The sequence below is a fragment of the Volvox carteri genome (genome assembly GCF_000143455.1).
Source record: "Volvox carteri f. nagariensis unplaced genomic scaffold VOLCAscaffold_69, whole genome shotgun sequence".
Taxonomy (NCBI): domain Eukaryota; kingdom Viridiplantae; phylum Chlorophyta; class Chlorophyceae; order Chlamydomonadales; family Volvocaceae; genus Volvox; species Volvox carteri.
Window position 1 is genome coordinate 306,263 of NW_003307612.1, and position 11,211 is coordinate 317,473.

The 11,211-nt window shown below is 57.8% G+C and overlaps 4 protein-coding genes across 4 annotated transcripts in view; 1 reads left to right on the forward strand and 3 right to left on the reverse strand.

The window, feature by feature from the left end:
• VOLCADRAFT_119598 (uncharacterized protein) overlaps window positions 1–595 on the reverse strand; it is a gene marked incomplete at both ends in the record, with an annotated part of 4,982 nt that extends 4,387 nt beyond the window's left edge. Inside the window, 2 exons of the mRNA XM_002957109.1 lie at window positions 99–206; window positions 485–595. Coding sequence (XP_002957155.1) covers window positions 99–206; window positions 485–595 — 219 coding nt within the window. The remainder of the gene's footprint in view (window positions 1–98; window positions 207–484) is intronic.
• A 1,816-nt stretch (window positions 596–2,411) lies between these two features.
• On the reverse strand, window positions 2,412–4,082 carry VOLCADRAFT_119599 (uncharacterized protein; the record flags this gene model as incomplete). The annotated part of the gene is made up of 3 exons (XM_002957110.1): window positions 2,412–2,830; window positions 3,083–3,703; window positions 3,803–4,082. Coding segments are annotated over 3 exons (1,320 nt in total), but the record flags the coding sequence as incomplete, so codon positions are not given.
• Window positions 4,083–6,390: 2,308 nt separating this feature from the next.
• gon34 (CF0 ATP synthase subunit II precursor) lies at window positions 6,391–7,582 on the forward strand. The gene has a single exon (XM_002957076.1). The coding sequence runs from the start codon at window positions 6,438–6,440 to the stop codon at window positions 7,068–7,070; it is 633 nt and encodes a 210-aa protein (XP_002957122.1). The 5' UTR covers window positions 6,391–6,437; the 3' UTR covers window positions 7,071–7,582.
• A 904-nt stretch (window positions 7,583–8,486) lies between these two features.
• VOLCADRAFT_67859 (uncharacterized protein) overlaps window positions 8,487–11,211 on the reverse strand; it is a gene marked incomplete at both ends in the record, with an annotated part of 7,137 nt that continues 4,412 nt past the window's right edge. Inside the window, 7 exons of the mRNA XM_002957111.1 lie at window positions 8,487–8,606; window positions 8,976–9,071; window positions 9,741–9,851; window positions 10,104–10,235; window positions 10,623–10,697; window positions 10,970–11,021; window positions 11,128–11,201. Of these exons, the coding sequence (XP_002957157.1) occupies window positions 8,487–8,606; window positions 8,976–9,071; window positions 9,741–9,851; window positions 10,104–10,235; window positions 10,623–10,697; window positions 10,970–11,021; window positions 11,128–11,201 (660 nt within the window). The remainder of the gene's footprint in view (window positions 8,607–8,975; window positions 9,072–9,740; window positions 9,852–10,103; window positions 10,236–10,622; window positions 10,698–10,969; window positions 11,022–11,127; window positions 11,202–11,211) is intronic.

An 11,211-nucleotide genomic window follows, 5' to 3' on the forward strand; every position in this document is an offset into this window, starting at 1 on the left:
CGCCTCCCCCCTCCCCTTTCCCCCCTCACCTCTCCTTCCCCTTTCCCCCTCCCCCCCTCACCTCCCCCCTCACCTCACCTCCCCTCCCCCCCCCTCACCTCCGCCATCTGCATGGGTCCCGTCCGCATCAGCGTCAGGACCCCCAGTCGGGCCGAGTTGGCGCTCAGCTGGCTGCGACTCAGATCGCGTTCCAACCGGGCATTACCCTGGACAGGGGTAATGGGGTGTATGTGTGTGTGTGTTGAGGGGTGGGGATGGGGGGAGAGGGGGAGGGGAAGGGGTGTGTGCGTTTGTGTATGAAGGGGGAGGTATCGATGGTTCGGGATTCGAAGAGCGGATTGGGGTTTTGTGGGGCAATCATATCTTCACATGTAAGGAGCGAAGGGCCGACGTCCGCCCTATTCCCCCCCCGAAAACTCCCCTCACCCTCCAAAGCCCATTCTGTCACCTCCATACATACATGCATACATACACACACACGGACCTGCACCAGCCGGGCCAGCTCCCCGCGGTACCTCGCCTCCCGCTCCGAAGCCACACGTGCTGACTCAGCAGCCTCTGACGACCACCTGGCGGCCTCACTGGCACTGGCAGCCTGTGTACGACATGTGTACGACATGTGTATGTGTACGCACGTGTGCATTTGCGGTGGAGTCAAAAGGGTGGTGCGGGTGCGGGGGGGGAGTGTACTCGGTGAGAATGGCGGGCGGGGAGGTGTTGGATGGAAACACCGGGTATGTCTGTACGTGTGGGGGGGCTATGGGGGGCTTAGGGGGGTAAAGAAACGACTCAACAAACGCGTGTTCGGAATTCGGCTTACCGGGGACCTTCCCTCGCCTACCTCCCCAATACATGCATACATACATACATACATTCATACACACATACATACATACACACTACACACAAGCACACAGACTCCTTTATACACCCCGCACCCGCAGCGCCTCCAGCCCCGCCCTGGCCGCCGCCTCCCCCGCCGCCGCCCGCTGCAGCGCCACCTCCGCCAGCCGGACCTTCTCCTCCAGGGAGGCGACCTCCTGACACCGCGCCTATCCAGGGGGGGCCCAGGGGGAGGGGGGAAGACGAACCACGAGCGAGTGAAGGGGGAGGACGGGAGGGGAAGATGTTGGGAAGTCGGCGGGAAGTTCCCGGGGGAGGTTTCCAAGCTGGTCTGTTTGTCTGTCTATCTGTCTGTTTGTCCATGTCATGCTAATGACCACTATCCTTCAAATGCAGATGCCCGCCCCGTGGACATATTGCCCAGAAAAAATATCCAGGATTTTAGTGCTACAGAACCTAATGAAAAATGGGTTTCATCCCAAGATCCGCAATATGTAGATTTTGAGCAACATCAATAGCGTACTTTGTGCCAGGGAAGCGCCCTATCACTTCCTTTCCCGTACACACCCATACACAAACACACGCACGCTCCTTACCTGCAGCTCCGCCCGCAGCCTCTCCATCTCCGCCCCCGCCGCAGCCTGGTGGACAGCCAAGGCGGATTGGACCTGCATGACCTGGGCCTGGAGGGGAGGGGGGGGGGGGGAAAGACGAACCACGAGCGAGTGAAGCTGCTGCCAGGAGGAAAGAGTGCTGCGGCAGATGTACAGGAAGCAGAACTGATCAGTAGGCGGGGGCGGAGGGGGAGGGAGGGAGGGAGGGGAATACAAGGTACATCCAATGGGGGGTAGAGACGAACCACTCAGGCGAATGAAGCTGACACCATAGAGGGGATAGGCGGTCAATGGGGTTGAACTTGGCGCCAAAAAGGGAGGGGATGAAAGTCCGCAGGAAGGCAAGGAGGGGGGGATGATGTGTGTGTGTGTGTGTGGGGGGGTCAATGGGCAGGGGGGACAACAGCCCACGTCCAAAATGGGGGGGGGGAAATGGATGTGTGTGTGTGTATTGATTCAAGACAAGGTTGGGGCCTCGACGGGAGATATGGCGGTGTCGATGTGGGGGCGGCGGTGGGGGAGGGGAGCTGCCAGATGTGTTTTTGAAGGTCGACTAGTTGAATGTGCACGCATGCGTTACGGAGGGACGGGGAGAGTGATATCAAATCAAAGACACAGCTCCCGACGGGTTGTTGGTGTTGGTGGCATTGTTCTTGGGCCGTTTTTCCAACTTGCCAACAACTAAGCGCCCCAAGGCCCTCAGCCTGCCTTCCCACCCCCACCCCCACCTCCACCTCCAACCTTTCGACGGCCTCTTTCTCTCTCTGTTTCCCGCCCGCCATCCCCACCCCCACCCCCACCCGCCACCCCTACCTGTAGCTGAATCACTTGCTGCTGAGACTGCCGCAACTGGAGCGCCGATAGCTCCGACAATGACATCGCGCCGCCGTCACCATCCCCGGCCATATCTGCAGCGGGGGTGTTGGCGTTTGCCGCCGCCGCCGCCGCTGCTACCTCCAGCCGTTGCTGCCGCTGCAGCTGCTGTAGCGACGGCGGCAAACTATCACGGGAGTTTTGGTCCACCGCCGCCGCCGCCATGTGTGCACTGCCGCCACCGCCGCCGCCGCCGCCCGTACTACCACCGAGCACGGGCGGGTAGTAGCTCATTATGTTCCGCTTCTGTGCTGACGGCGGCGCCGCTGGCGGCGGTGCCGCTGGGGCCGCCGCCACTGCTCGCCCGTTACCACCCGCAGCGCCGCTACTGCTGCTACGGCCGCCGGCACCAGGCCCCGACGCCGCTACTGCCGCTGTCCCGGTATCCTCGAAGAGATGACGTGCGATGCCCGGGGGGGTGGTTTGGGGGTTGTTGCCGGGTGCCCCTCCGCCTCCGCCGGCAGCGGCCGCGGCGGCGGCGGCTCGGTCCTGCTGAGGGCCTTATGACACCATGAGAGGGAGAGCTGTCAGGATACCGCAACGGTTCATTTCGACTTTGTGGTGTATATACACATACAGGGAATGGGTTTCGTACGGCGCAGCGTTACGTGCACTGCCAGTACGGCACAATGCACGGCGTCCTCACACTGTCCGTCCGACTTGTTGCCCCACTCCCCCCATCGGCCCACTTCCTTTTCCTAACCCACATCATCACCCTCATCATCAACATCATCATCAACATCATTGTTCACCTGCTGTTTGATACGGCGCTGATCCCCGGGTTATTCGCGGCGTCGAAACAGGTGCGGAAGCTCCCAACGCTCCGAAACCGCCAGCAAGGACCTGTACGGCCGCCGCTGCTGCCGTACCATTGCCTCCAGGCGAGGTGGCCAGTGTCGTCACTCCCGCACGGGCCCCAGCTGCAGCAGCGGCGGCGGCGGCACTGACCCCCAACGCCACCTCATGCTTGGGGTCCTGCTGTTTGCGCTTCCGAGCGCGCGCCTTGCCGCTGGTGGCGGGGGCCCCAGCGGCACCGCCACCGCCACCGTCGCCGGTTACTGCTGCAACGTTCTGTTTTCCAAGAGTTTGCGGCTGTAGCTGATGTGACGGTAGCGCGACCACGCTAAGAGGGGTTGGGGAAGGAGCCGCTGCTGCTGCCGCCGCTGCTGGCAGGGGCGGCGGCGGAGGGGTCCCAACAGCGGCAACGAGGGGAGTGCAGGATGCTGTGTGCCGTACGGCGGAGTTCCAATCGGCGGTGGCTGCCGCCGGCTCGATAGCCGTCGGTGGCGTAGGCGCTAGTGGAGCCACCGCGCCGAGGGGGCTTATGTCCGAGAGGGGGGGACGGGAGTGGGGCGACGACGCGGGGGCCGCGGCTGCGGCAATGGTGGTGGCGGTCGGGGGGTGGTTGTCGTCCGGGGGCCCGGCGGTTCGGCGGCGTTTGCTGGCTGGTTCGCTGCCGCCGCATGGCGCACCTGGCGGGAACTGCGGGCCAGCAGCAGCAGCAGCAGGCAGTGCTGCGGGGGTTGTGGCGCTGCCAGGCGTTGTCGCTGGTAGAGGTGATGTTGAGACACGGTCTCCGGGAAGTTGGGAGAAGCTACCCACGAGGATTGACCCGCTGCTGGTTGGCCTTCCCGGGTCCACTCCGGTCAGACGCCGCTCCAGCGCCAAAAGTTTGGCTTCGTTGCTGCTGATGTTGGCAACTATGCTATTTATGCTGGGCGCTGCTGGCGCGTTGGGTTCTGTCGTCGGCATGGTGGCGTCACCGTTGGGTTAAGAGTTGTGTTGTGTCCAAGCTGGTCGAGTCCGTCCAAGTCGGGTCAGTTGAGTTTGGGTCTTCTGAAATTGTTTACATTGCGCAAACCCGCTTGACCTGTGAGACAAAAGGTTTTCGCGGGTTTCGGGCAGTGACAAAAGGCTTGGGAGGTGTGTGATGACCTAAGTATCAATGCTTACACAGGTTTCATCTAGGTTCAAAAGTTGCCAACACTTGAAGCCTCGGGACAACCTTTTATAGCGCTGCGAAGCTGCGCAGCTCGCTGTCGCATTTTGTCCCCAAGGTCCAATCTAGCAATCGTGCATGGTTAAAAGGTACGAGTCAGGTATGTCAAATGTCTTGTGTGTAAAGACCCATCGCAAAAGTCCTGTCAGGTCAGAGAATACCTTTCGCGCGCTGGTCTCATGGTCTCGGAGCCAAATGTAAAAGTCCCCTTTCCTATCACAGTCACAAACATCAGCATGGCGCACTGAGTACCTCAAACGAAATTCATCCTGTGACGTGAAACATCACCATGAAAATTCCTGCCGAAGACCAGGTGCTTTTCTGGCCCTTGCCCGACTCGCGCCCTCACCTTCACGCGACGTTCTAAGCCTACCCGCTCTGTCTCCCACCGCAAATATCCCCACCCGCATCGTAACATTTCCAACTCCAACTACACCCCCATGCGCATAAATCTAGGGCCATTCAAAGCAGCACAGCGAACGCACACGAGCGCACCCAACATAGCCTGGGCCCGCCAGGGCCCGGTGGGGAAGACCCAAGACACGTAACAATGCAGCGCCGGGTGTATGTATGCGGGTGGGACCAAGAAGAAATAGGGAGACAAGGCGGGAAGCAGGAAGGCCAGAAAAGTGAACACAGACCGACATACGGTTCCTACGATACTCCAGGAAGGGTGCTCCCGCACGCCATGTGTGTGTATGTGTGTGGTACTCGCTGCGGGTTGTTGTTGTTTGACATGTTGACTATTGCGGTTACAGAAGATACTGTGCGAGATAGGATGGTGCTTATATGCGATCTGGCAGCCCTTGAGCCCTCGGCTCGTATTAGGACGGTTTGCAGGTAGGGGGAACGCACCCACGACCATGTAACACAAACAGAAGATATATTCCAAAACCTCCATTATTTCCTGGGTTAAAGATGGTGCTAATCCCGGCGGACCGATTGGCTGCTTGTGCCGCGTGCCGGAGTCGCATCATCACGGGGATAGCGAGGAGGAGGAAGGAGGCGGTGGAAGATGTGGCGCCATGTAGCGTTGCCACTGGGCCTCTTTCAGGGTATTTGGTTATGGCCAGCCTTTTTGTTGGGGCAGGCTGGTGTGGCCTCCTCCCCGGTTATTCGCTCACAAAATGTCGCAGGTCATTGTGTACCCGGTGTGGTTGTGCGTGTGTGCTTGGATGGAAAGGAGTTGGGGTCTCCGGGATACTGCGATGCATCATTCTTCCGCTGTAACACAGCCCCTGTCCGCTTTCCCATCGTATACAGGTGCCACCCTTATGGCCCCTTGCTGTCATATCTTCCCTGTGAGAAGGCCATGTGCACAACAGGCAGCTGCAACAGGCTGCAACGACGTAGCAACACTCTTCATCACACCTCCTGGAGTGAGCTTGCATGGAGCGCTGACAATTACGAGGCGAGCCGCGGGAAGCAGCGACTAAATATGAGAAAGCGTTTGGGCTACCTGGCTCCTCATGATAAATGAGGCAGCACACTGTAGGACAGTCTGGGCACCATGAGGTGCTGGTGGTGGCCATTTGGCTTCGCCCCTTCGGCGCTTTTCATAATTGTCCTTTGTCTTTACGTGCTCATGTCCGACCCGTGGGATACCGTTTGCATCGCCCGCCCAAGCCGTTGGCCTGAATGGAAGATGTCAAAGCTGATACAGCGCCCCATTCAACTAATTCGGACCAATTACATTGTAAGATGGTGATTAGTACACTAGAGGGACCTGGCGACGCTCTAATCTGTCAACGAGTCAACGGCCACCAAAGCAAGCAATGACGACCTTGCGCATCTTGTGCTCCTTGTACGCATCTGAGATATTGGTACTTAGAGAGATGTGCTGACTTAAATTTACTGGTTAGGAAGCCTTTGCAAAGTCGATAGCGTTATAACGCTCTCACAGTGGTCGCTCGCGCACAGTTACCTGCCGTTTGAAAGGGAGATGAAAAGTGAATCAACCAACTTATACCTGTTGACTGCGCCAAAAGATCAGGTCGCAAGTCTATTGTCGTACAATTTCTGGATAAAGGTCCGGATGGGAGCGTCAGCCAATCCTGCACACTCCTACATCAAGGCGGCAGCACGCGTGTCCACATTACATTTCAAAGATGGCCTCGCTGCTTGCCCGTCCTCAGCAGGCGTTCGCCCGCGCGGCTGCCAAGCCGGCTGCGGCGCGCCCCATGCGCCTTGTCGTTCGCGCTCAGGCGGAGAAGCCCTCTCAGCAGCTGGCGCAGCTCGTCAAGCCGGCGCTCTCTGCAGTTGTTGCCAACGCGCTGTTGGCAATGCCCGCTGCTGCTGAGGCTGGCAAGATTTTCGACTTCAACCTGACCCTGCCGGTCATGGCTGGCGAGTTCCTACTGCTGATGGTCTTCCTGGAAAAGGCCTGGTTCACCCCTGTGGGCAAGGTTCTAGATGAGCGTGACAACCTCATCCGCTCTAAGTTGGGCGCCGTGAAGGACAACACCGGCGATGTGGACAAGCTGGTGTTGGAGGCCGAGGCCATCCTCAAGGCTGCACGCGGCGAGGTCAGCGCCTCGATCAACTCGCAGAAGAATGCCAAGCAGAGTGAGCTGGACAAGGCCTACAACGAGGCTAAGGCGAAGATCACCGCCGAGGTTGATTCTGCGATCGCTGGTCTGGAGAAGGAGTCGGCGGGCATGCTGCAGACCCTGGATGCTCAGGTGGACAAGATCAGCGCTGAGGTGCTGAAGCGTGTCCTGCCTGAGGGCGTCAAGGTCTAAACTGCTTGCTATCCAGCAAGTTGAGCGCCCTTAATTGTGGAGTCGCGAGCCGCGGTGACTATTGGTTGGGAACCTGGTGACGCACTAACGCGAGCTTCCTTCAAATTTGCATATTTTGATATGGAACTTGGGGATGAACTGAATAGCTAGCAGTGCACATCGGGGACCTCGCCTTTGCTGACGGACCAGTTCGTGTTGTGCCTTAACCTGCACGCTTGCATAGTATGTTTCTTCCGCTGACTGCGTCGGCGATTTTGTTGCCGGGTGCTGCCGGTGGGGCAGTTTTCCGGGTAGCCCCTTCTGCCTTGCGTGGCATCAGCAAGAGGTGTCCTTCGTGTGATGATACGCGGATAGTGTAGAACAAACCTGCGTATAATGGCTGTGGGACGCTTGCGAGAAGAACTTTGAAGATGACTTATTGATAGCGGTATTTTGAGTGTGCTGGTGTCACATCCCCGTGTGGCCGAATCTTCCCAACTGAACCACTAAGTTGTAACCGGGTTCAACGGCTCTCTTAACACACTCATACACAAGGGGGGGGAAGTGTTGCACGGGGAACAGGACTTGGCCTCTATGCGGTTCTCGTACATGGGAATGTACCTCCAGGGAAAACCTTCGACGTACAAACTGCATGCCCATTCGTTGTGGTGGTACATCAGCTAAGCCTGGAAATACTTAACACGTTGGCTTGACTGTTCTCATTCAGCGGAGGCCTTGACCACTGTGGAAGCCTCACTGTAGAAATCCACGCAGCCACGATTCGAATATTACACTCAGAAAACAGTTTCCCCAGCTCTTGCCCTCTCGTTTCACCACCTCTCCCATGCGCACACACAACGGCGGTCTTGTCACCTGGTGGCGGATCACTGTGTATGTATGTTTGTTTATGTGCACGCTACCCTAACAGAGAAGGCAGTTTGCTCCGCACATTCCCGCTTTTACCCATTTGCCAACGTAATCCGTTCCTTGAAATTCTAATCACCGTGATGTTCCAGTATTCACCCACACAGAAACACACAACCCCTCACTCCCCTCAGCCATAAGCCCACTCTCCATACTCTTTTCAGTCCCTACAGAGTGCAGCAACACGCAACAAATCACACGCGCACATGCACGTGCTTTCCACTTCACCCTGTACGACGGCACTCGTACAGCGCACTTCAGACCGCGCTCTTCCGCCACTACCAACTTGGTCCGGCGGCCTCTCCCACCACACACTTTCATAACCCACACACACCCTACCACCAGATGTGACATTACCCCCCACCGCCCGCCCCTGTTATACACACCCTAACACGTGCCATTGAGCTGAACCCTGGAGTGCCCCTCCCCACCACCACAACCGTCACCACAAAATACGAACGTCTGCCATCACGACAGCCTCCTCCTCTTCCTCCTCCTTTACCCACACCGCCTTCACAGTCTTGCGGGTATGTTCTGTTCTCTTAGGTGCAGCTTCACCTCGGCAATGCCCACCTCCCGCCGGTGGAAGATGCCGGCAGCCAGAGCAGCAGCGGCACCCGTCGAGTGGAACACCTGAAGGGCGGGGGGGGTTGGGGGGGGAGGAAGACAAGAACCACTAGCGAGTGAGAAGCTGCTGACAAGGGCGAGGGGGCCGGAGCGGCCGGCAGGGTCCGGGGAGGGGGGGTGTCGTACAGGTATGTGCACAACTCCATCTGCCCCCCCAACACACGAAAACACGCCCACAGTCTGACTCCGGCCGGGATGCAGTACCCCCCAGTTCATCCCCATCCCCCGCCACTTCTTCTCCTCACCAACATAGATGTGAACACATACACATACATTCATGGATAAACACGTAGATAGATACATACATACATTACACAGTGTAATCTAAGTCATACATACATACATACACACACGCTAATGTGCAGCTGCAATCACCTCTGAGAAGTGCTGTGGGCAGCCGGCCCCCGAGGAGGCGATGACGGGGATGGTCACCGCCCGGGATACCGCGTCAACCAACTCCAGATCGAAACCCTGTACGGCGTGTGTATGTACGTCAATACGTATGTAAATATGTGTGTATGTGCGTGTAAGTATGTATGTATGGTAAGGGGGATTTCTTCAGACAGAGGAACGACGTTATGGCGAAGGCATTGCTACTGGACATATTGCGGCTGTATGTGCGGCTGTATGTATGGCTGTAAGTCTGTACGACGTCTATCAAGGAAGTGGAGGAGAGTAAAATTGATCGTGCGCTCAGCACGGTGTGTGGGGTGAAACGGCCGTCTGTGGGAAGAGGTCCGGATGGAGATCGGGACGGGGCGGGCCGCGATGGGGTCTTGCCCCCCTCGTCTATTGCAGTACCGCAAGCATGGGAGTAAATAAAACACACACATATATTGAGAGGTGGGCCCCCATCTTGTGGACGCTGTAGGACGTGGTTACATCAACTTGCAAGCTGACCAGGAACTAAGTTGAGGCGCCGTTGATCCGCTAGATTTGGTTGGATGCTGGTGGTGAGTTGCTGAACCCAACGAATACACTCTGTGAAGTCGGATGGGGTGAATGGATTAGGGTGCCCCTCTAGCAGGGGAGAGCAGGGAACTGCCTCCAAGGGAAAGGGGGCCGCTGGTGAAGGTATACCACCCTGTAACAACATACATACATACATACATACAAACATACACACAAACACACACGCACCTTGCCCACTCCGTCATTATCAATGCAGTTAAGCAGGATTTCCCCGGCCCCAAGGGCCTCCACAGCCTTCGCAAGCTCCACAGCGCCAATGTCGCGACCCTCGCGCCCGCCCTGCATGTCGTACACACCCGTACGTGCCGTAAAACAAAAACACATCGTAAAGAATTCAAAGCTATATACACAGTTTTGCCGTTTTCACACTAGACACATACACACATACATACACACGCGCACGCACAACCACAGACGTTTTGTTTTTAAAGGCCTTCATATCGGGCGATCGGGACGGTGTTAAGAGGGGTAAATCACGTTCAGCGAGACAACACGAGACAACACGTCGTCGTGTTCCTGCCAGTGCCGAACCTTAACAGTGCACTGCCACCAGCAGTACTGCTCGCCATGAGGTCCGGCCTTGGCTGTACGGACGGTGGTGTGGGGTACGGCAGCTGGGTCGGTGACGTACACACGGCGGGGGTCGATGGACACGACGACGGCCTGACAGAGGGAGTGTCGTACATAAACAGTTGGATCCGAATCAGTCCGGTTCATGGTCCACAAAAAAGGCGGCGCGCAGGGGGCAAGGGGGTTACATGGGGGTGGGGTGGGGTGATGGAGACCGCCGAGTTGACGCCGCCGTTGGTATGGGGCCAGATTCCACGGTATGTGCTGGGGGTGCTGGTACACTCTAAAATAAAACCCTAAAACCAACGCCCCATGGGGTGTCGAATGGGTTTTAGAACTCTCAACGCCCCCACCCCAGCAGGTCATCCCAACCACACGGACAATCCACCAGCGCAAAGCACTCGACAGACATGCAGACCGACAGAAAAGCTGTCAACATGCTGGGCAGCGTCCGGACGGGTGGTGCAACCCCCTTTTTACCTGCTTGCCGTACACCGCGCTGATCTGCTCAATTGCCGTACTACCGTCTGCGACGCCGCCACGTACGTAATATGCCTACATACATACATACATACATACATACATACATACATAGTGACCACAGGGAGATGCCAAAAAACGCTGGTGACGGTGGTGGTGTGTGTGCGTGTGCATGTGTGTGTGAGAGAGCGCGAGCGCTTGTCAGCTTGTCGTTCCTGTTTCACGGCTTTACACAACATTTCTCGGCGGGCGAGTGGGGCTAAGTTTGACTGGGTTGACTGCGATAATTCCCCCTTCCCCCACCTCCCCCCCCCATACAACCCTCCCCGATACCCCCACACACCCACCTGGGCCGCATCCACCGCATCACTGCCAATGGACACCTTGTCCGCCCCGGACCTGCCGGGGGGGGGAAAGAGGGGTAGACGTGGTGTGTTTGCGGGGGGAGGGGTAAGAAGTAAGCGTGTGTGTTTTGGTGGGGGGGTGATGCACCCCGAGGGGAGACTCCGCCGTCTGGTGCCTGGATCGCCGCTCCCCCCTCCCCCCCTTTTCCCCCCCCTCCCGCCCGCCCCCGCCCGCCTCACCTGAA